Source organism: Acanthochromis polyacanthus, chromosome 4 (assembly GCF_021347895.1).
Source record: "Acanthochromis polyacanthus isolate Apoly-LR-REF ecotype Palm Island chromosome 4, KAUST_Apoly_ChrSc, whole genome shotgun sequence".
Taxonomy (NCBI): domain Eukaryota; kingdom Metazoa; phylum Chordata; class Actinopteri; family Pomacentridae; genus Acanthochromis; species Acanthochromis polyacanthus.
In genome coordinates, this window is record NC_067116.1 from 11923227 (window position 1) to 11947062 (window position 23836).

At 41.6% G+C, this 23836-nt stretch overlaps 2 protein-coding genes across 2 annotated transcripts; both read right to left on the minus strand.

The window, feature by feature from the left end:
• Positions 1–6435: 6435 nt before the first annotated feature.
• On the minus strand, positions 6436–10421 carry LOC110958557 (forkhead box protein F2). The gene is made up of 2 exons (XM_022205146.2): positions 8946–10421; positions 6436–7084 (listed from the first exon to the last, which is right to left on the minus strand). The coding sequence occupies exons 1-2, from the start codon at positions 9919–9921 to the stop codon at positions 6915–6917; spliced, it is 1146 nt and encodes a 381-aa protein (XP_022060838.1). The 5' UTR covers positions 9922–10421; the 3' UTR covers positions 6436–6914.
• A 3562-nt stretch (positions 10422–13983) lies between these two features.
• Positions 13984–16554, minus strand: LOC110958568 (forkhead box protein Q1-like). The gene has a single exon (XM_022205162.2). It carries the CDS (start codon positions 16529–16531, stop codon positions 15266–15268), a length of 1266 nt encoding a protein of 421 aa, XP_022060854.2. The 5' UTR covers positions 16532–16554; the 3' UTR covers positions 13984–15265.
• Between the last annotated feature and the right edge of the window lie 7282 nt (positions 16555–23836).

The following is a 23836-nucleotide window of genomic DNA, read 5'->3' on the forward strand; positions in this document are numbered from 1 at the left end:
CAGGAGATTCTGACACAAAGTCTCAAAGTCTGAAGATTCGGAGTATGCTGCAACTGCCACATATAGTGGTAGTTTTTGACCAAGCCTTCTATGCAAATGCCACTGATATTTTGTGGAAACACAAAGAGAGGTTTCCAAATATCATTCCAAGGATGGGAACCTTCCACACCATATGGAGACTGCTAGGAATAATTGGCAAACGATTCCAAGATGCAAGCTTGCAAGACTTGTGTATTGAAGCAGGCATGATTGCAGAGGGATCGGTTGATGGTATTATGGAAGGACAAACTCCAACATGGCCATCCAGCTACACAAACTGCTGTATGAAGCTTTGTTCCACCTTGTATGGAAAGGCTTTCTTTCTTGGAATCAGAACACTGGAAGCACCAAGAAAGTCCATCTCGACAACATTTCATTGTCTTTGGAAGAGCTATGTGAGAATGTGAGACAACAAACACTCCAAGAAACATTGAACAATCCATCATATCCATATTTAGTTGACCATTTTGGAGAGTATCTTGATCACCTGCAGAACCGCAATGGAAAGTTTCCATCTTATTGGCTGTTTTACATGGATAACCCTTATGGTAACCCTTAATATTTCCATGTAAAGGTCAAGGCCCAACCACAGAGGTGGTAAGGATGTTAAAGGTTGTAAGGACACATTTTGCCTTACTCTATGTCACACTAAAGATGTATTACATAAAAGATAAATGTGTTACAATCTAACAGAAGGATAATGACAAAAATTAGTGTTAAACACTCGGCTTTAATTTCAATTTCTCAGTTAAAATGTGTAGATAAAAACATTCCTTTAAGTTCTTTGTATCACAGCATATCAATAACAAACTCATTATAGTTTTCAATGATTTTGAATGTCTTTTATGAGTGTAGTTAGTATTCAAATCAATGTATATGCTTGCATTTACCATATCAGAGGCTAGAAAATTGTATTGACGTACCTATTAAAAACTCATGGATATCTCACATAAAGCTGCCACTTGTGCATGCCTATCACATAGGAATAGTTACTAGGGATATTATCCTTAACAAAAATGCATATGTGAATTTGACCCCCAAAGTGGTACCGATGACCCCAATTTTACCCACTTGGCTCATGGACTAATAACCACCAACACCCTCCTCCTGAAGGCTGGAATCAAAAATCCACCTCATCTTTTGGAAAAGACACGATTGCAATGCACAGCTTCTTTCTAAACAGTATTTACCAAACATTAACCTAACAAATGCCCTTTTACAGCTGAGCTCTTCTATTTCCTCTATAGCATAGTTTAACCAGAACCTGTCTGCTGGCCACTGACCTGATCCACTGAACCAGCAGGAAACAAATGGCACCACCCATCAGATTATTCCTGTCTGTCCAGGTGAACTTTCACCTACAAGCCCTCAAGAGAAACCATCCCTTTCTAATTCTACATTCAACTGTTGTAGCAGGCCATCAGTCTTACTGCCCAGTAGAGAGTGACACGGGAGTGGATTTTCACTCCTGTCCCATCCCACTCCCACAGAAAAAAGTCTTGTCCCGTCCCAATCCCAGGCCAGAGTAAAAAAAAAATCCTGTCCCATCCCACTCCTGGTAAAATGGCTCCCACTCCCATCCCACTCCCATTCAGAATGACTCCCACTTCTGTACCACTCCCTTTTTTTCCCCCTTCCTCTAGTTTTTAGGCAATAAAATGAATTTGATTTGATTTTCTCCCCGTTCTTTTTTAGATTACTTTGTGTTCTGCAGTTTCATTTCAAAAGATATGGCAACAGGAATAGTTCATCTCTGGCAAAATTAGGACCCATTTATTACCTCGGTCCAGATTTCATTGAAGGCTTTGTAAAACCGTTTGGCCTCCACATTGTCCAGACAAGAGCACAAGATGACTTAAGGAGTGTGATTGGTGACAGCAGCATGATGTCCAAGCTGCCTAATGTAGGAAGCTGAACTGAGATAGATGTTGAACAACAAAAACAGCCTCACGTCCTGTATGGGAGGAGGATTTTGGATGTACCTCCAAGGAAGGCAGAGTAGAAACACAGATGAAGGCCTTTGCAATTCCAACAGCTCTTCAACTGCATCACACAAGAACAGCAACACCTGTGGTAACACTGAAACAAAGACCCATACACCAAATCACACTCAGTTCCAAAGCAAGAGCCTAGCCCTCTCCTTAGACATGTTGCTACATGGTAAAGTTGATTGAAATCTGTCTGAGAATATCATCACCCACAGTAAACATTACATTCGAATCAGAAAACAGTGCTTTTGAACAGATGTCAGTGTAAATTTGCTAGTCATGTAGTTTTGAACTATTACATGGATTACCAAATTTGTAGCATAAAATCAAGCATGGAATCTCAAATGAAAAGTTTTCATTTTTGATTTTCTCTGATATAGCAGTAGCATTCCGACATGCTCAAACATTGCATAGATGTTAATATGTTTTTTGGGCTTTTTCAGCATATTTGTCTGAACAAATAGTTTCTGAGGGGCAGTGGTGGCGCAATGATTAAGTCTCTGGACTGCTAATCAGAAAGTCAGTGGCCACTGAGCAAGGCCCTTTAACCCTTCCTGCTCCAGGGGCGCTGTACTGCAGCTGACCCTGCGCTCTGACCCTGATTGGGATAAGCAAAAAGCAACATTTCATAGTGCTGTATTTGTGACAAATAAAGGCAAGTTATATTCTTATTATTATGTCATACACATGCATTTAAATGTCAAACAAATGAAATCTGTATCACCTTACAATAATTGCACCTTTTAAACTGAATAGTTGAGTTTTTGGTTTTACCCAAAAGTACTGGTTTGGATTCATTATATGGAAAATACAGGACCCACGGTGGGCAATCAATCCAACCAAAGTCAGAACAACTTTCATTGCTGAGATTGCAATCTTTTGTTTGTTTTTCAATCCACCTTATTTGATGACTGACTCAATCCTGCACAGCCTGGAGGATATCTATGTGTTGCAAAAAATTCTGGAATCTTTTTTTTGCTGCTCATTGCTGCAGGGGTTGTGTTGCTCTGCCTAATATACTCCAAAGGTGTGATACGCTTGTCCTGGTCACAGTTTTAACTGTTTTGCTTGTTCTCATGTTGGAATATTTCTCTTCTGTCAAACTGAGAATCATTTTGTCAGGTAGGATCTCAGTGTGTCCACAGATATTCATGTTGACATTAATAAATGTTGTCTCCCCAACACCGTTCAGACTCAAGCATCCCTTTATCATCACACTCACACATAGGTGCTTCACTGCCATTAGCTTTAGTGGTTCTGAAATGCTGGATACCATCTGAGCAGAACAAGTTTTTCTGTCTCATTTGACCAAAGAATATGCTCCTAATATTTTTCAGGCTTCTTCTCGATCTTTTAAGAAACTTATAGTTTGTATTGAACAGAAACATTGATTTTTTTTGGAATCTGTCCATAGGGATTGATATTATGCACTGAATGAGCTGTCACAGAAACTCTGATTTCAGCTTACAACCTGTCCCACGTCTGATGCACACACCTGTCAGTTTTTCTGAAGAGGATTGTACAAGTAATACACTGTTTGTGGTGTCACTTTAGGAGAACAACTACTACTAGCAATTTCATAGTGATCCCCTCAATATCTGCTGATATATTTCACTATAAACAAAAAACGACATTTTCATGATGACACAAAAGGATTAACCAAAGTGACAACGTAGTTTACCAGACGGACTTTCACAGTGCTCAGGCTGGTTCCTAATGTTTTTGGACTTTTAAACCAATTCCATAAATCCATTAGAAGTCTAAATTTTGCATTCATAACCAGTGTCAAAGTACACTACTGTTCAAACGTTTGGGGTCACTTAGAAATGTCCTTATTTTTGAAAGAAAAGCATTTTTAAAAAATGAAGGTAACATTAAATGAATCAGACATACAGTCTAAACATAGTTAAAGTGGTAAATGACTGTTCTAGCTGGAAACGGTTGATTTTTAATGGAATATCTACATAGGGGTACAGAGGAACATTTCCAACAACCATCACTCCTGTGTTCTAATGCTACATTGTGTTAGCTAATTGTGTTGAAAGGTTAATTGTAATTAGAAAACCCTTGTACAATTATGTTAGCACATGAACAGAAGTGCAAGTTTTCATGGAACACATGAAATTGTCTGGGTGACCCCAAACTTTTGAACGGTAGTGTATATTTGACTCTACATATGTAGTTATTTATCTGACGTTGACTAAATCATTTCTTTTGCACAGCTTTGATTTGTTTTCTACTGGTATTATATCCATCGTGCCATGCCAGAGAAGAAGAAAAGTGGGAGGATAAGTGGGGTGAGACAGGACAGGTATGGAAAATATAATCAGTCAAAAATGCAGCTATCTATCTATCTATCTATCTATCTATCTATCTATCTATCTATCTATCTATCTATCTATCTATCTATCTATCTATCTATCTATCTAGTTGCTACTATTAGTTTTTAATTCTCAGACTGCTGCAATACAGCAGTCTGGGAGTCTGTGTTATATTCTCAACCACTTGGTGGTACTGTACACCACTGTATTGAAACAAACTTCTTCTATGGAAAATCCAGCAGCTGCAGGATTAGTTTGTGTGAGTTTTGATCATAGCGAGCTACTGTGAGAAATTTACAAAGGACGGCATTTTCTGGTCAAATATATTCTTTTTGATATATGACTGCTGATGTTGGTTTTGCCTTTTGCCTTGCGACACTTGTTGAACCCCAAAATTTTCAAAGCACAAGAAGGAGGTCACTTCAGAAAGACCAGAATGGTTCAGTCGTCCGCCTACCTTCTGTGTTTTCCTCAAACTCGCTCTCAAACTTCATGACAACCAGGTCAATCAGTGTTCTCTGCATCACAACATAAAAACATATAAAAACTTCCTACAGATCAAACATAACTGGCTTGTATGGTTGTTTGGACAATTCAAATAAGAAGTATAACCTGTTTGTTGTTGAACTGTTTATATTAACTTATCATTACAAACTGAATTCTCCTACATATTCTCATCCAATTACGTCCATAATGCATGAGAGAGCATATTAAAATTACTGAGTGTCAGTGAAAAAGATAGAAAACCATTGTATAGTTTAACTTGGCAAACAATGTCGTGTTGTGAGGTAGCAGGGAAAACATTTTCTCTGATGTAACATTTAAGGCAAAAGTGGTGCAGAGCGCTTTAGGGAATTGATGATGTCAGTGGACTAATAAGGAGCTGCAACTACCAAACTACCTGCATGTGTATGTTAATTATTGGATGCAACATTTGATTCATGACCCGAAGCCATATAGGCAAAAACTGGAGGAGCAGCACAAGTGCAGCTGTCCAAGTCTGCTTTCTGTTTGAGTGACGAGGCAACTCTGTGTCAGTCTGATCTGTTTACAGCTCTCTAAAAATACCACGCTGTTATATTTCCAAAGACTCGGCCCTGTCGTTTCATTTGTTTATGTGGCGTCTTCAGATGTTGGCAACCCTGGATGTCCACATGGAAAGGAGCAGCCTCAGGATGCAAAAAAACTTTCAGCTGTGTTCAACAGACTGGAGGTGGCTGTAAAACATGCACAGTGTAGAATGAGTTAAGCTGAGAGTCATCAGGCTTTCTAAAAAAAAAAAAAAAAACGCACTTAACTCTCTAATGTAGTTTAAAAGACTTTTATCGTGAGCAACACACCTCATGTCACTAGTGTGAAAATGTTCCGTATTTAATGGTCGGTCTGTGTTTTAGCCTTGTGGTCGTGGCAATGACCAAAATCAGTAGCAGTAACAATCATTTGACGTACTTTTACTTTACATACATTTTTCCATTTAATGCTTTATACTTCAGTGTCACTGTATCTAAGTCTGGGAATAATGTTGTATTTTATATAACTGCATTGCTCTGCTATTTAAGTTAAGGTTCTTAATACTTTCACCACCCCTACAACACCTTCATTCTAATCACAACTACACAACTGGACATATACCTAATAATAGTAGCAATATAACGGTTTAAATACTTGTCATTCAGTAAAAACCCTGTATTCAAGCCTGACTCAAGTACTATTAACAGCAGCAGGTACCTAAATTATCAGTTATGCAGCACAGTCTCCTGTCTGTGTTTGTTATAGATTTCATATAATATTAATTTGAATAACTGATGCATTACCATATCAATACTATTTAAACTGTTCAAGTACGACAAGTTTAACTGTATTTGGAATACAAGCAAATACGCAGTTAAAGTACACATATCTCCAACTGACTGTTTTTCTCTACTGCTGACCAGACAGGAAACGTGTAAAAGGTTACAATCAAACAGCAATATTTCATTATGAACTGTATTTCTGCTTTAGGCCAGAAAGGCTCATTGTCATCTCGTTGAACTTTTTTCACATTACAGATATGAATGTAAATGGAAAGACAGACATTTTAAAGAATGTAGCCTAAAATATATATCAGCTTTATTGAAACTGTTAACAAAACAAAAAAATGGCAAAAGATTATACAATAAGTGCAAGGTTTGTTGCAGTTCATGAAAGCCTAAAGCGTCACGTGTAGTTACTCTATAAGATAAAACATAGTTACATGGAGTATAATTTGTTTGCATGTGTTACAAGAGCAAACCCATTAAAAGTCGTGTTTCAGAAACTTCTTTTGAAGAAGAAAGCTTGTTCGGGTTCATATAGGCAAAGTGGTTTTTCTAAAGGCCTCCGGGGTTTCATTCATTTCCGTCAATGCATATTTTTTTCAAGTTAAAAAAAGCTACTTTGGCAGCATGTAGGAGGCAAACATGTGACACCACGATACATCCTAGTATGAATCCTTCAAAAATAAAAATGAAAGACAAAAAGTCCATATGTTTGTTCAGATGTGACGGAGCTACAGTTTCACTGTGACCGTCTTGTGTTTGAAGCCCGCTCACATCACGCACGGTTTGATGTCCTGACACACGCTCTGGGGATGGTGGTGGTGGTGGTGATAGTAGGATCCACCGGCCGAGGGGTGGAAGGACGAGATGCCGTTAAAGTTCAACACAAAATCTTTCCTGTCGCACACCGAGGAGTGGCTCTGATAGCGTGGAATCCCCACTGTGGAAACAAACAGCGGGCAGAGTGAACATATGTGCATGAAGAGGTGCAGAAATGTGCAGTCACTGTGTGTAAATGGAGCTTTCTATGAAATTCTGCTTCACTCAAAGTGTGTGGGACGTAAATAATGTTGATTTTCACCAGAAAAGAATGTTTTACATTCCATAAATAATGAAAATAACATATTACGTTGCTTCTTAGATGGCTAAATATTTATTCATTAAAGTTTATATTTTAAATTGGGACCAGTGAATATTACATAAGAAGCAATTGATTTTATATTGCTCTGGTCATCTCCTAAAGGGCTCTAAACTTAATTAAATTCATAGATGAGAGGCTAAAGTCTTGTTTAATTAAAATAATTATGACTTATATAATATGACCATATTATATATTAAAAATATATGAGAATAAATTGCTGTTTCTTTATTTTATAATAATATTTGCCGCCAGCAAACCTTCTGCAACCGCACAGCGGAGTGACACCTCAGTTGTCTCCTTCTGTAAGCCGTTTCTAAAAATCTATTTAATGCTGTTATTTTTACTGAGTCACACTAAGCATCAACCATTTATTAGTGTTATTTTCCCCTACCAATCCAGGTCTTTCTGGGGGATTTAATTCAGATTCAGGGACCATCTTTTGTGTCTGTAAGTGAGCCTCTATTTCCAGAAACAGATGAATAAATGGGGAGGCTGCGGCTTCGTCAAGGTCATAAGGATTCCAGATGTGAATGTGTTTTTCAGGGGAAGACAGCAGCCTTTATCCTCCGGGCCACACCTCGCTGCCCTGCGCCCGTTTTTACAGACAACACAGCAGCCTGTGTGACTGACAGTACTCTTACCAAGCCTGTTGATAGCCTCCAACACATTTATCCTCCGTATAGGCTCAATTAAGACGCTGCGTAAAGTTTAACAAGGCCTTCCGTCTCTTGTGGATACGCCATGGTTGAAATCTACTGCCGGTGTGGTCCGACCTGCACAGTCTTTGTTTAGTTAACCTCTGGGACCCTTTCGGGCTCCAGCATGGGTTACTCGCCTCGCTGAAATCCCCAGACTTTAGTAAAGCCTCGCTGTGTTCTCTTAAAGTAAATGAGGGTGAACTGGGGAGGAGAGTTAAGAGCGTAAAATCGCTGTTTTTCTTAACCTATTAATTAGACAAAAATAATCGTCATGTGTGATGCAGTTGTGAATTAAGAAATCCTGCAAACTGGGAATTAAGCGGGCATGAAAATACACATCTTCACAAATTTCTGTAGTTATTAGACAAAAAATCATTTTGAAAATTCTTATTTTACTGAAGTGCAGATGCATGATCCTGAGTGGACTTCACAATTCAACAAATGTTAAAAACAAAGTATTATACAACAAAACGAATTAAACAGCTATTACGTTATTTTGTATTTAATAAATGTGCGTGTGTGTGTGTGTGTGTGTTAGTGAACCGTTGGACTGCTAATGAGGACCAATGACTGCAAATTGTTCATTTACAATTAATAGTACAACAATCTAAACCCTTTTTATTTACGGTGCGCGAATATATGAACTCACTTTTGAAATTATTTTACCCTTTCAATAAGTGCAACGACCCTAATTTCGAACTATTAGATATATTTATGCAGTATCTATTTTTATAGTTTAATCATTACTCATTGAAAACATTTTTAATTGTCATGCAGGCCTCCGCTGCAGCTCCGAACAGGAGTCATGAATATTACAGTTTAGGCCCGCTTTTCTTGCAGATAAGGTCGAGATGTTGTGTGAATTATTTTCAGGTGTTTCTATTTATTTTTTGGAAAATCTTCCAACCATAGGAGGCCGGGTTATCCATCCGCACTACGCGCCGTGCGTTAGTTTGTGGTACCTGATATGTCAGTGGAGTGATTGTCCCTGCCGTTCTGGTGAAGATAACTCTGCTCCAAGGAGTAAGGCGACATGCCGGAGTGTAAACCAGAGGATGCTGGGCTGCTGGAGGCCAGAGGCTGCTGTTTGATGTAGGGAGACCCGCCAGAGGACGCCCAGTGTGCGGATGTACTGGCGTACGGAGAGTGACCGTCCAGTGCGCTGGCCATCGCTGGAGAAGACGGTACAGGACTGCTGCTGCTGTCCGGCCCATAGTCCCCGTTAGGCGGCACAGGACAGCTCGCCATGTATGTGGATCCGGGGCTCGGGGACATGTGAGGTACATGGTGGCCGCCACTCAGCCCGTCGTACCCCCCGGCCATTGAATTGCTCATCATGTCCAAGTTATAGCTGTTACTGTGACAGGCGAGACTGGCCGACGGAGCCTGGAAGTCAAAGCTTTGCTGGAGAATTGAGGTGCCGAAGCCTATGCCATTCATCATCCGATACATGGGCTTCAGAGCTTGACATTTTCTTCTGAAACCTCTGGGTCTGCGACGAAACGATCCTTCTTCGAACATGAACTCACTGCCAGGATCGATGGTCCAGTAGTGGCCTTTCCCCGGCCTGCCCAGTCCTTTGGGCAGCTTGATGAAGCACTCATTAAGTGAAAGATTATGTCTGACTGAATTCTTCCAGCCCTGATATGAACCCCTAAAGAAAGGGAAGCGAGCCTGGAGAAACTGGTAGATCTCACTGAGTGTTAGCCGTTTGGTAGGGGAGCTCTGTATTGCCATAACGATGAGAGCGATGTAGGAGTACGGGGGCTTCTCCGGCCGCCTCAAACCAGAGCTCGTCTTCTTTCCTTTGCTGGCAGTGGACGAACTTTCTGTGACGGCTTGTGGGCTCAGCATGGCGGGATGCAGGACGCTGGATGCCGGGCTGGATCTCAGAGGAGGCGGAGGGTCCAGCTGCTGCTGAGGGGTCTCGGTCGTCATGTCAGCTCTGACGTACAACTGGCGTAGAGAGAAAAGAGAGGGAGGGAGAAAATGCTAACCGTGAGGTGTTTCAGAAGAGAAATATGTCGGGTTCCAGCGATCAATGTCTTTGTTAGTGAGCGTTACACCGCCAGTGGTCTCCAGAATCCTCGCGCAAAGTGGAGTGAAATCTGTCTCCAGTTACGCACGACTCTCCCGTTACGCACGGTGCTCCTTTGACGCATGCAGAACGCACGGCGGGTACGCACTGACAGAGAGAGGAAGAGGAAGAGAGTGGGGGGAGTTGGTTATCCACTAGACTGAGTGTCCGGGGCTGAAGCTCGACACAAGGGCTCCACTGGGTGTCACAGCGGTGCTAAGTAATCCCTCAAGTAGAGGAAACACGAAAACCTTCGACTTATTGCGCGCAACAGTCCAGCCAAACAAAGCCCGACCACCTATCATTTCACAAATCTTTCTTTCCTCTGCGAGAGACCCCCCACCACCACCCACGCTTTCTCCTCATCCGCACTCTGCGCCTGCAAATCTCGCTGAAATCAGTGCCGAATAGAGCCCCCCCCCCACCTCATTCCAAATCTGGCCCATGTCCACTTAGCGTTCTCAGCAGCACTAAAGCCCCACATTCTCTCCTCTCCTCGTCTTCTCTCTTCCCTCCCACCGCCCCTCTCCAAGTTCTGACTACACGCAATTAAGCCATCTATCAAACCTCCCCCAGACATCCCAATCAACAGCGCCACACGCCAGCCACACAAGTTAAAGGATGAACTTCCCCCGCCTCTGGTCCTTCATATATGAAGCTGTGATTTCACCCTGATGTGCCACGGAACATAAATTTTCCTGACGCGAATAAACCACCTCAACATGTGTAGAAGGTCCAACTTGTATTTGATAGCACGGTGCCCAAAACATTCACACGGGCCTCCATGATGTCCGCTGCAGATAATACCCAAACTCATCAATGTTAAGCGCACCGTCTTCTATTTGTATTATTTTGCTCATAATTTCCTCCCACACTGGTCCAGAGGATAACAAAAACAAACTGTCGCTGTGCGGGGCTAGGCGAGGAGTGTGAGAGATGAGAGGTGGTGGTCTTTGCTGTGCGTGTGTAAGCGAGGGGTTGCTCTGAGTAAATGACTTTGACATGAGTGGAAGCAGGCTTTTTCCATCAAGCTCGGCCCTGGATACCACACACAGCGCGCCAGTGTCAGTTTACCGCCCCGGGCCAGAGCCGGTCCCATGGGCCCCACGTTCATTAGAGAGAGAAAAGCGAAATTAGGCGAGCGGGCGTCGACAGTTTCCTCCCCTATGGAGACATCACACACAAATTTGTCCAACATGATGGAGTTCTATATCCCATAAAGGTAATATCAACATCCGCGCTGCGACGGAGCGGAGATTATTGGGCTTTGAAGAACTAAAAAAAACATCCAGTTTTTTGTCTGTAGCTCAACGGAGATCTTCCAGGTTATGCTGTGCGTGTTAGTAATGATTTAATTTTGTTCTTTCTTTATTTATTTTTAGTTATGTATAGGTAATTGTATAGTAAATATGGGTTGAAGTCATTCTTTCCATAGGCCCATACAAAACGTGTTGGAGAAACAAAATGAAACTGAACACTGTCTGTTAAAAATTTGCAGATAAAAACAAATCCAATTGTTAATATGTTAGTTCACAAACTCCATAGTGTATCTGTGCACGTGCTTGCGGACAGGGCCTTTTTAAGTTTAGATATAGCCAGGAGGATTTTCCAAACAATAACCAGCAACAGTAACCGTTGCACAACAAAGGATGTGCGGATAAAATCATTTTCCACCATGACACACACACAGCAGTTCATTGAACCTTTACGGCCCCAGAAATTTCCTGCGACATCAAAACTTACGACCCCCGCCGAGATCAGGATGCCTTGGCCTGCAGAGGGAATCTTTGTTCTGGGAGCGCTTTGAAGGCGGCGGTCCGACCGCTTTTTACGCACTGAGCTTATACGAGCTTCTAATTTAGTCTTTTGCAAATATCAAGCGAAAAGCTATTTAGAGGTGTTTTTTTTATTATTCAGAGGTTTGTCTTTGCAGTTCGGTCACAGCTGGAGGCCCATGAGCCCACTGCCGACACTACAAGGCCTTCATTTTGTTTCCGTGTTTAGGATAAGGTATAATGTTTGCTACCAGAAAATTTGAGGCGGATATAGAGAAAAAATGACCTTAGGTAACTTCTGGAACTTGTTGAAATGAAAGGATTTTTTCTTTTGCAATATATTTCATATAAACATTAAATTAGAACGCGATAACCTCCTTTAGTTTTGTTTGTTAATTCAAAAAAATGTATCTACAAATATGAAGAAGCAAATGTTCTTCCAATAATATGCAGCTACAACATTTAAATGTGCAATAAGTACCTCTGTCTTAATTGTTCTGTATTTTGATTGTCTTTAGGTTTAAAGTAGGCCAGGAGTAAACAATATTCACCCAATGAAACAATAACAAACACTAAGTTCAGGTCCTTTTAACGGTAATCTAATATTCTTCGGGCTGCTCGGCTCCTCTCCTGGCCGCTCCGCCTGTGTTTCCTGTGGCGGGGCCTGGAGCTTTGGAGCTGCCTCTCCGGGACTCTGGGAGGTCAGGCGCGGTTCAGTTTGCCGGAGTGACAGACTGTTTGGACTTCCTAACATTGTGCCGGCCTTAAAGTTTGGTTTCATAACACTGTGGGTCTTAGTCAGGCTCGGAATAGGCCTGACTTCTTCCTCAGGCATGTAGGTTGAAGAAAGCGCAGGCTGAAATGGAAACGCAGAGTAAGTTTATACATTTGAAATGTGCGTCAATACAACAAGGATGTTGACAGTGTAGAGACACAGAGACTGTTGGAGCCAAACAACAGGCCCTCTAGACAGGTGTGTTGTTCCGGAATTTCACCTGCAGGTTGCAGCATTGCCCCTGAAAACAGGAGCCAGTCTCACCTATACCTATCTGACTGCTACGTGCGCTGTAAACACACACCACTGGGCCTGCGGCTGTTTTAAATACGTACGATATATGCATGTCAGAAGAGTAAGTCAGTTAGATATGGCCAACTGAACACATGGACAGAAATTTACAAATATCAACGAATCAAATGTTTAAACATTATTTGCATCCTTAAGTTTGTTCCCCAAAATGAAAATGTCAGAAATGCCACATGTGGTATTCAGTTTTGCAATCCTTCCTTCTGCTTTACTGTCAAAATAATCTTAGTAATTCCGAAAGTCTAATATCCAAATAATTCATCTCTCTTGAATTATTCATCGTCGAAGTACAAATAATCCGTTTCTTCCGCAACCAGAAATTTAACACTTCAGTATATCATCGTTCCCTTTAAATTGTGCAACAATCTGCAATGATTCCTCGGCATTGGCGTTTAAATCGTCACGAACTTTAAAATTTTTAAATCTAGTAGATTTAAGAGCTGACGTTGTCCATATTCCCTTAGGGCTGCGTGGGAAAAAATGGCAGGCTGTTGAAATAATTTTAAGGAGTGATCCAAAGAATGAAGATTGTTGTTATTTATTAAATATCAAACATTGCCAACTAAGTATTGAATTAGTAAAACATTTGGAGCATAGTATATTTAATACCTGATTTAGTGATCATTGAGTTTAAAATTATAATCATAATAATGTTAATAATAATAACCAACTTAACCACAGTTTAATTTCACATTCATTTGTTCACATTGCAGGACGGGACTAAATGTGGTTTCTCTTTGATGCATTGTATTCAGAGGGGTTATTTGATTAAAACTCGTAGACCAGGTGTTGGTGGACGGACGGCCGCTGAGTCTGGGTCCGTTTCAGGACCGTGGAGAGCAACTCAGCCTCCTCCGGACACGAGCAGTAAACAGCCTGCAGGAACGTGCGCGCACATTTGTGATGATGATATTATGTATGTGTGTAAATGTAACATCTGGCCAACATAAATAACACAACTGTTTAAAAAAGAAGGAGGCGGACTTGGACTACAGACACATTTACACTGCATGTTTCTCCTCGTTTTGTACAGTTTATTCACGTTTTTTTTAAAAATAAAGCAGTGATCATGATATTACACCAGCTGTACCACCAAATGACGTTTTTGCCTACACTATGTAGCACAATACAAAAATAACAACAATAAATACAATTTAACATTAATTGTACGTAAATTCCCTTAATTCCTGATTGGTTCTTCTGGGTGGAAATCATTACATTCGAATTCGGCCACTGGCAGATTTTATTTGTAGAACTGCTTGTCTGAAATGTAATGTGAAAACTTATGTACACACATTTCACCGCAACAGAGGTATTGCTGGTGTCTTTTGACGTCCATGTGGACTGACAGCAACATAACTGGGAGTGTTGGGTTTAATATTTATTCTTTGACCTGTTATTTTATTTTACTTGTTGCTGCGCTGATTATTTTTGCCACTGGAATAAGTAACTCCTGACAAATATTCACAAAAATCTATAGGAGCTCAAAGACAGGAACCTGGATGTGAAGTTTGATTCTAGGCTATTATTGGAACCAATCAATTCCTTCGCTTTTTGTCTTTTCAATAGAATCTACCATAGACACTGCTGTTGAGCAGGTATAAAGCCCACCCGCTCCCTTCAGCAGCTGCCTCTGATCTAACATCGACCTTCCCCTTTCAGGTCTGCAATGAACAACTCAGTGAATGACATGCTTCCATTGTTTCAAGTTTTTTTTATTCATAAAAATAACAGGCATGCACGGGACATTTTTACATACGTTTGTAGTGCAGCCACGTGAATCGAAACGCAGCATAGTCAGTATCTTTTTACACAGATACATATATATATATATATATATATATATATATATATATATATATATATATATATATATATATATATATATACACACACACACAACAATATTTATACAGCAGGTCGTACAAAACATGAAAGTATAAATAGACTGATAGGATTTTGTTTTAACATGGTACTTGGCAGCCGTCATAGTAGAAATGACCAATGAACCATGGATAGATGAGTACTCACTCTCTAAACCACACACACACACACACACACACACACACACACACACACACACACACACACACACACACACACACACACACACACACACACAGTGGAATGTATTGTGATGACACTACTAATTTGCTTAAGTTACCACATAGATCTATACAGACAACATGCCATGTTGTTTCTTTTCACTGCTAAATCACTGACAGTAGTCCTGATGAGACACACAGTCCCATACACTTAAACAGTTAAATCACTCAAAGCTAAAATCACCCACAAAAGTGCACACCATGTGTCAAAACGCACGCGTCTGAAAGCAGTCCGTGTGTCTCACGACAGCAAGGAATCTATATGGAAACCTCGCGCCTTGCTGGGCATCTTGAAAGCAGCCTCAGGTGCGGCCATGCCGGCTGCGGTGTGCTGGAGGTACATGGGAGCATCCCTGCTGGGCTCTGTGCCGCTATACGCTGCCTCTGACAGGTAAGTATGCTGTGTCGGGTAGTTCAGAGTGTAGGGCAGCAGGTGGGCCCCTGGGGACCAGTACACCCGAGGCCTGGGGTGCTCTGCATCAGCATGGCTCTCCTCCCTCCGTTTGAAAGGTGTGCTGAGGATACTATCAATGGCGAAGGCGCTGGAGAACTTTGCCCCCACCCTCTCCTCCGGGGCGGGGAGGCGGGTGTCCTCACTGAGGATGTCCGGGTTCTCCTGCTCCTTATGGGGCCTCTTGGCGATGCGCTTCCTCCTGCGACGGAACACTCCGTCAGCAAAGGTGTACTCGCTGTGCGGGTTGAGCATCCAGTAGTTGTCCTTACCCCAGGGCCTGGACGGGTCCCTCAGCACTTTGAGGAAGCAATCGTTGAGTGACAGGTTGTGGCGCACCGAGTTCCTCCAGCCGGTGTAGCTGCCGCGGAAAAACGGGAACTTCTTCATCAGGTAGTCGTTGATCTCTGCCAGAGTGAGGCGACCGCTGCTGGACTCCCGGATGGCCATGGCGATGAGGGCGATGTAGGAGTAGGGAGGTTTGGGTCTGCGGGTGTAGGGCTTCCCCTTGCCGCCGTCGACGCTCTGTGTGACAGGTGCCGGGCTGTTGGCCACGCAGTCCCCATCCGACCCCAGTTCGTCTCCTGACAGCGGAGACGGGACTCCTCCGTCCGCGTCCATACACAACTCCAGCGGCTTCTGCGCGAAGTGGTGGGCAGAGAAAACTTCCAGTTTCATCTCTCCGAAAAAACAAAACAAACAAAACAAACAAACAAACAAACAAAACAAAACAGGATCTCCTCTCCTCTCAGTAACCTGACAGCCTGATGTGTCTCTTCTGTCGGAGTAGGCTATAGTCTCGGCTGAGCACCGGAGCAGGTGTAGGAGTCCTGACAGCAGAGTGTTGCTGTGGTGCAGAGGCTCGACTGTAGCGCTGAAGGCACCCTGAGCCTCAGTTTGGAACAGCAGAATAAAGATCTGTCTCCGGAGACACGCTTGTCTTGCTATAATATAATGCCTCGGCAAGGGACGGCCCACAGGCGGAGTTTCCAGCCCGAATCCATTGAAGCCATTGAGTGATATAGTACATGTATGTTTACAATTGGACACTGACATGCCACGCCAGAGAAGAAGAAAAGTGGGAGGATAAGTGGGGCGAGACAGGACAGGTATGAAAAATATAATTAGTTTAAAATGCATCTATCTATCTATCTGTCTGTCTGTCTATCCATATATTATCAGTGGATATAATTATATATGTCACTTTCTGGTTCCGTTGAATGACAGCAAATACACTTAAAAATACACTTTATCCTGTATTCCTGGCTCTCTGTGAATGTTTCTATAAGTGAGATTTTAGGCTTTTCCCAGGGAAAACTGCACAATTTTACGCACAACAGAAAACTCTGACAAGAGAGAGAAGAGAGAGAGAAAAACAGACAAGCTTGCTTTCCACCTGAGCCTCCTACACCCTCCGCCGGTGTTTCCGTGGAACGAGGAAGTAATACAGACGCAGAACTGAAATAAAAGAAATAGCTTAGTTTTGGAAGAGTTCCACACAACACACAATGGATGATATGCAAACTATCGGGTTAAGCAATAAGACTGAGGGAATGAAGGAAAACAACAACACACATCGTCTGGGAGGTCACGGGGAGTTCGGAGCAGAGTACCATTGCACCTGCATGCAAAGAAACAGCGGAGCGAGGAGAAAGGAGGCGCAAAACAAGCATTTCACCCGTCTAAGAGCCAGTGATGCAAATGAGGTGGGAGGATTCGAAGTCGCCCAAAAACTTATCTCCAAGAACCCGAACGAGAACACTCCTGTACTGCTTTTTCTACCACAAGTGTAAGCCGCTTTCTTGAGTTAGACTGGATTTTATTTGGGATTTAGTTGATGTTTTAATATCCAGGACGAGTCCTTAAAGCTCTCAGACCACATACCTTAAGGTCTGATATAGTCCACTATTATACTATTTCCTTTAGTAAAATGAAATTGTGGAAATGATTCTTGACAAGGTTCACACCCTAGCACTGATAGCATTTCATACTGTCTGTGAGCCAGTTCATTTGCTGGTGAGACTGGACGTCTCTGCTTCACTTGCTGCACAGCAGGAAACCAAAAACACTCAAATTCACCAGAGGTGCACAGACTGAGTTTATTAAGTGCTGTGGTCCAAAATCCCCCCCACTCAATTCATCCAGTTATCTGAATATATCAGTTCCAAAATTCTTTAAAAATAAACTGCAGCGCCCTCCATAATTATTGGCACCCCTGGTTAAGATGTGTTGAAAGCCTTTAAATAAATTCAATTTTATTGTAGAAGCATACTGTCACGCTGAAAATTGTTGAAAATTGTATTATAGGAGAAGATTAGGTGCTTTTTTTGTCGGCAAAAGGGGGTTGTACAAAGTTTAAACATCAGGAGTGCTAATAATTGTGGCACACTTGATTTGATGTAAAAGAATTATTTCTTAATGTGTGATTTTTTCCCCGATGAATAACAATGAAGAGGAACAAAAAAGAAGAAAATCCAACCTTTAATTCAAGTGAATTAAAGGTTGTATTTCCCTCTTTTTTACATTGTGGTCCTATATTATTTAGAAAAAAATAACTGAACTGATTAGAAGCTAAAGAAAACATCTTAACCAGGGGTGCCAATAATTATGGACGGCGCTAAAATCTCGTTTACAAGTAGTTATTGTATTCCATCATTGGTACATCTTACTGGATATTTTATCTATTTGTTTGTTTTTTTTGTTGTTTTTTTAAAAGACAGACTTTACTGAATTTTAGTATCATATTTTAGCCAAAAAAAGTGTAGTATGGGCATGAATGTATCATGGTTTGCATGGTAAAATAATATTTAAGCTATAAGCAGCCCCTAAAAAAACATAATCAAAAGGAAATATGACCTTGAAAGAAATTAAGTTAAATATCTATACAGAATGAAAAACCTAGCATATTTTATGGGCAAAAATTATGGGTAAATCTGTTTAAAAATTGAATAAATTGACAAAAAATTCACATCACCCCTGTGTTGGTCCCCTGCTTTAGTTCAGTTCTTCTTTGCAAACTCAAAGATAGAGACAAAACTGATCAAAAAAGGTTTAGCAGAGAATCCATGACCATTTGTCTTTTTGAGTTTTGTGAATGTTGCAACAAATATTTGCTGACATGTTAATTTTAACTTTGAACTATTAATCTCTGACACATTCCACTTGTCTGCTGACATTTGACCGAACTACAGTCAATGATCTGGTATTTAGGGGCTGTAGCTACTGTAGCAAGTTTAAAGTAAACTGACACCCCTAAACCTGTAAACCAACTTGTGTACTTACTCTTCTCCTGTCAGCACCTCGGCCAGATGACATGCAGTAAGAGTCTGGAGAATTATCATGAGTTATAAGCTTGAACTCTGACCAGTTAAACTGTCTCTTTCACCTTCTCCTCCTCTCTCTTCTGCTCAGACTTTGTTGGGTCCTGAACAACTTCCTGCAAGTCCAACTCTCTACATAGAGCGAAAAGATTCAGCTTTACAGTATAAAATAACGTCAGTGCCAATGGCCTCAGAGACAGCAGACGTGATATGAGCGTGCTTGGCATCCTGAGCAGGTTTGCATGTTTAAATCCTATTGCCTAATTATCATTTTGTGTGTACATGACAGGCCTGAAGATATCACCCTGAATTGCTTGTGTGTGGATGTGTTTGTGTGTGTGGTGTGTGTGAAAAAGCGACAGTATTTGGAGGGTATGCGGGTTAATTATGTGAAGTCTCTGTCTGTTTTTCCTGCCTTGTTAATGAAAGCCCTGATGGCAGCTGGTGAAATAAATTTTTTCTGTCAGTTTTGTGTCTGTGCAGCTCAAATGCTGAAACGGAAATTGAACAAATCGGTGTCCTTGATTGTAATGAGTAAAACTGTTGTTGACCTTTGTGGGTAACAGTTTTGTCCTTTTGTCAAGCTACACTTTATAGGGGCCATTAGTTGCAGGAGCGTGGATTTTCTCCAGGTACCCCGGCTTCCTCCCACAGTCCAAAGACATGCTGAGGCTAATTGATACTTCTGAATTGTTTGTCTCTATAGCCCTGTGATAGACTCAGCTGGGATAGACTCCAGCCCTACCACGACCCTAATGAGGATTAAGCGGTGTATAGATAATGGATGGACAGATAGTTGCAGGAGCCCAAATATTGTTATTTCAGATTAGCACAAGGCCTACAATTTCTTGCAGTCATACAAATGTGCTCTCACAACAACAGGCATACAAACATCCATTCACATTCCAAATTTTAAGTCCCTGTGACTACACATTAAATAGGTTGTCTGGGCATTCCAAGAAAACCATTAGTGGCTTGGTGATTTACTGCAGGACCCGACCTAAAACTTCCATCCATGCATCCTCTATACACCGCTTTATCCTCACTAGGGTCGTGGGGGGTGCTGGAGCCCATCCCAGCCAACTCGGGCGAAGGCAGGGGACACCCCGGACAGGTTGCCAGTCCGTCGCAGGGCCACACATACAGACAAACAATCACACTCACACCCACACCAATTTAGAGTAATCAGTTAACCTCAGCATAATTTTGGACTGTGGGAGGAAGCAGGAGTACCCGGAGAAAACCCACGCATGCACAGGGCGAACATGCAAACTCCATGCAGAAAGATTCCAGGCCCACCCTGGGATTTGAACCGGGGATCTTCTTGCTGCAAGAAGAAAGTGCTAACCACTACTCCACTGTGCAGCCCCTAAAACTTCCAATGAAATGAAAATATTCTGATGACTGCTTCATAATCTGACTTTATGACCCAACAGGTAGGACAAAGACTCTCCAGCAGGGCTCCTTTTCATGTTCAGGCATCTAAAATTTGACTACATGGACAGACTCACCTGCATTTGGTATTTATTGTTATTATTATTATTATTGCTATATAAAGTGGTGAATGATTTGCTTCTAGCTCTTGACTCAAAGGCATCATCTGTTCTGTTGTTGCTGGATCTCAGCTCAGCTTTTGATACGGTGGATCACGGCATCTTACTGGACAGACTGGAGAATTATTTCGGCATCTCAGGCCAGGTGCTGAAATGGTTGAGGTCTTACCTGTCAGAGAGATCTCACAGTGTTTTCTTTAACAACATGCTCTCTGAGTCCTGTGCTGTTAGGCATAGAGTACCGCAGGGGTCTGTACTAGGACCCTTGTTGTTTTCTCTTTATCTGACACCTTTGGGTCAAATTTTGTGTTCCTTTGGGATCTCTTTTCATTGCTATGCAGATGATCTACAGCTATACATGCCCTTGGTCCTTCAAAGTGTTTGTGACACTGATAAACTCCAGGCCTGTCTCTCAGCTGTTAGGAGCTGGCTATCAACGAATTTCCTGCTTCTGAATTCTGCCAAGACTGAAATGATGGTGATTGGACCTGAAAGTGTTAATCCTCTGCTTGAAGACTTTACTCTGTCTTTGGATGACTGTGCTATTCATTGTAAAGACAGAGTTAAGAATCTTGGTGTACTCTTTGATAAAACCCTGTGATTTAAATTACATATTAAAGAGGTGACCAGATTGGCCTTTTTCCACCTCAGAAATATCTCTAAAATCCGACCAAGTCTGTCATTTCAGGATGCTGAGGTCCTAATTCACGCTTTTGTTTCTTCACGGTTGGACTATTGCAATCTCCTTTTATCAGGTCTGCCAATGAAGAGCCTTCATGGTCTGCAGATGGTCCAGAATGCAGCAGCTCGCGTTCTGACCAGAACAAGTAAATACGAGCATATTACTCCAGCGCTGGCCTCTCTGCATTGGCTACCAGTTCATGTTAGAGCAGACTTTAAGGTGCTGCTACTAACCTATAAAATTGTTAATGGAATTGCCCTGTCTTCTTTATCCAGCCTGCTGAATCTGTATGTTCCCGCTCGTGCTCTCCGTTCCCAGGGGACTGGACTTCTGAATATCCCGAAGGTCTGTAAAAAGATGGTGGAGGAACGGGCTTTTTCTTTCGAGGTGCCTACATTGTGGAACAGTTTACCTGCTGAAATCAGGCAGGCATCGTCCATTAATCTATTTAAAACTAAGCTGAAGACCCAACTCTTTTCTTTTATATATGAATCTTAAATTGTTTGTTTTACTGATGTCTTTTTTATTGTTCTGTTTTTATCTGTTTTTACTGTCTTTATCTGTTTTTATTGTTTTTATCTGTTTTTATTTCTGTGTACAGCACTTTGACGAAAAGTGCTTTATAAATAAAGTTATTATTATTATTATTATTATTATTATTATTGGTGAGAGAGGCAACTAGAGGACTAGTTTTCAATGTCAGAGCATTTTGTACAGCCTTCCACCAACACAAGCTCTGTCCATTACATCCTTGCTTGGTCAAGTAACATGGATAATTTTAACCTGTTTCATCCAGTGACAACCACAGTCATGTCTTGGGAAAAGTGTCGACATTTCAGAAACCACTCACTGAATAGTGAACTCACAGTCACCATGATTTTATTGGGTTCCAAAATAATTTTCTCGAATTTAAGAAAATATCAAACACAGGTGCAATTTTAAATGGATACAAAAAACTCCAGAGTGTCCTGAGCAGAAACTCTGTAGGTCTGTGATGGATAAAGAATGACAGAGAAATCAAAAGTCACCAAACATCTTCTAATCAAATTTACATTCTGGAAACTGTTTGCTTGTCTCACTGGGACTATTCTGGAGCCACTGGAGTGTTGAAACCAAAATGTTTTTGTTGAAACTCAGGAGGTCGACTGCTGTGAGCCTAAACCCAGAGCTGAGGAAAGCAACGACATGTGTGCTATCATTATCACCGCGACTGTACAGCACTCTGACAAGGCACAAAGAGAATTTTACACCGCCTGACTGGTAGTAGGTGTTCCTGCATGCATTTTTTTCTTTGCACAGGTTTGATGAGGCTGTATTTGATTTCAGATGCGCTGCCAAGAAGGCTACACACACCTGTGCTGAAGTGATTTGGTGTGAAAGGCAGCACACCTGTTCTCTGCTTTTTCTCTTCCACATTGCAATTTGAAATGAGAAGGGGAAAGACAGTTTCCCCACGGGGCTCAATAAAGTATTACATTATCGTTTCTCTCTGCATATTTGGATTAAGGTGTATTTCAAATCTCCATATTATTTCAGAAGGCCATGATAATTTTTTCCTTCAGGTTCTAATAGAAGGTGATATATAATGCAATAAAAATTACTATAATTGTGCTGTCATGTAAGTCAGAAGAGTCAACTCTGCTCTACAGAAAGACTAAAGAGATCATGCTTGTACTCTGTAAACATGTCTCTCCTAAAATTGGCACTTGTTGGTTTAGCTCACCTATTGAGGTATAAAGTGTCTCCTTTGAGCAGTGGGAGAATTCTCTTTTAAGTGCTGACATGAGTGGAATTCCAGTTATGTAAATTCATTGGGTGAATCCTTCACTGCTCCAAAAATAGCCCCACCTCTGCAGCGGTCTGCACTCACACGCTAACCCTTGTCTGCATGTCTCTGGATGACTTCTTACCTGTATCTCCTCTTTGTTTTCTTTCTTCTCTGTGGGTGAAGGGTGTCCAGCCCCCAATGTCTTTGTATAAACAAAGTATGAGCTGTGTGTGAGGTGTGCAGGGAGGAACGGCAACAAGAGGCGCTGCATAGCTGAGATTCCCAAGATTCCCTGCAGCAGATTTAGTCTCTGACAGAGGTCGCTGATTGCAGACATGCTTCACTGGGGCGCACAGGTAGGTACTGCAGTGTGTCTATGTCACAGCCAACTCAAAGATCAGACATTCCACATTAATTCCACTCATTCCTGCAGTCAGCACAGGAGGCACCAGCGCAGGGGTTTGTGTATGGGGGTGTATGTTTGACTGCAGCTGTGTGTCTGCTCAGGTGTGGCTGTGAAAGTGCGAGATTATGCTTCAACAAAATGGAAGAGTAAGATGCGAACATTCCGTCTAGTTTATTCTTCGTACTGTGATTACTGTAATTACCCAACAATGTGGCCTTCTAAATGTTTGCTGCCTGCTTTGTTGTGCTTCTCTAGAATCAAACCTTGTTTTGGAAGATAACTGGTGGGGGCCACACAGTCCATATAATCAGACGCACACCTGAGCACTTATCAGCGACAAACAAAGTTCCCATGAAGCTGTTTTGATACAAAACACCAGAACTTTCCACACTGAATATGCTCAGACAACTGCCACATGTCGAAATAAAATTTTAGGTGGACACACAATATACAAATAAACAGACATAGGCTAAATACATGCAGTGACTCACAAAGTTTTTATGAGCGTGGTTTGATGAGCGTAAATCTCTAAGCTTCTGTGTCAGCGATTAATAAATGAAATCTGATAAAATGAAGCAGCGTATCCTGAAGTTACTTGGCAGCTGCTCATTGCTATTTTGGGTTTTCCTGCA

What these genes read in the sequence shown, in the direction of transcription:
- LOC110958557 (XM_022205146.2), bottom strand. Translation starts at nt 9,921, where the DNA reads ATGACGACCGAGACCCCTCAGCAGCAGCTGGACCCTCCGCCTCCTCTG. An exon ending in TCACTCCACTGACATATCAG is followed by an intron (nt 7,085 to 8,945) that starts GTACCACAAACT and finishes TTGTTTCCACAG; the next exon opens with TGGGGATTCCACGCTATCAG.
- LOC110958568 (XM_022205162.2), bottom strand. Translation starts at nt 16,531, where the DNA reads ATGTCAGTGTCCAATTGTAAACATACATGTACTATATCACTCAATGGC.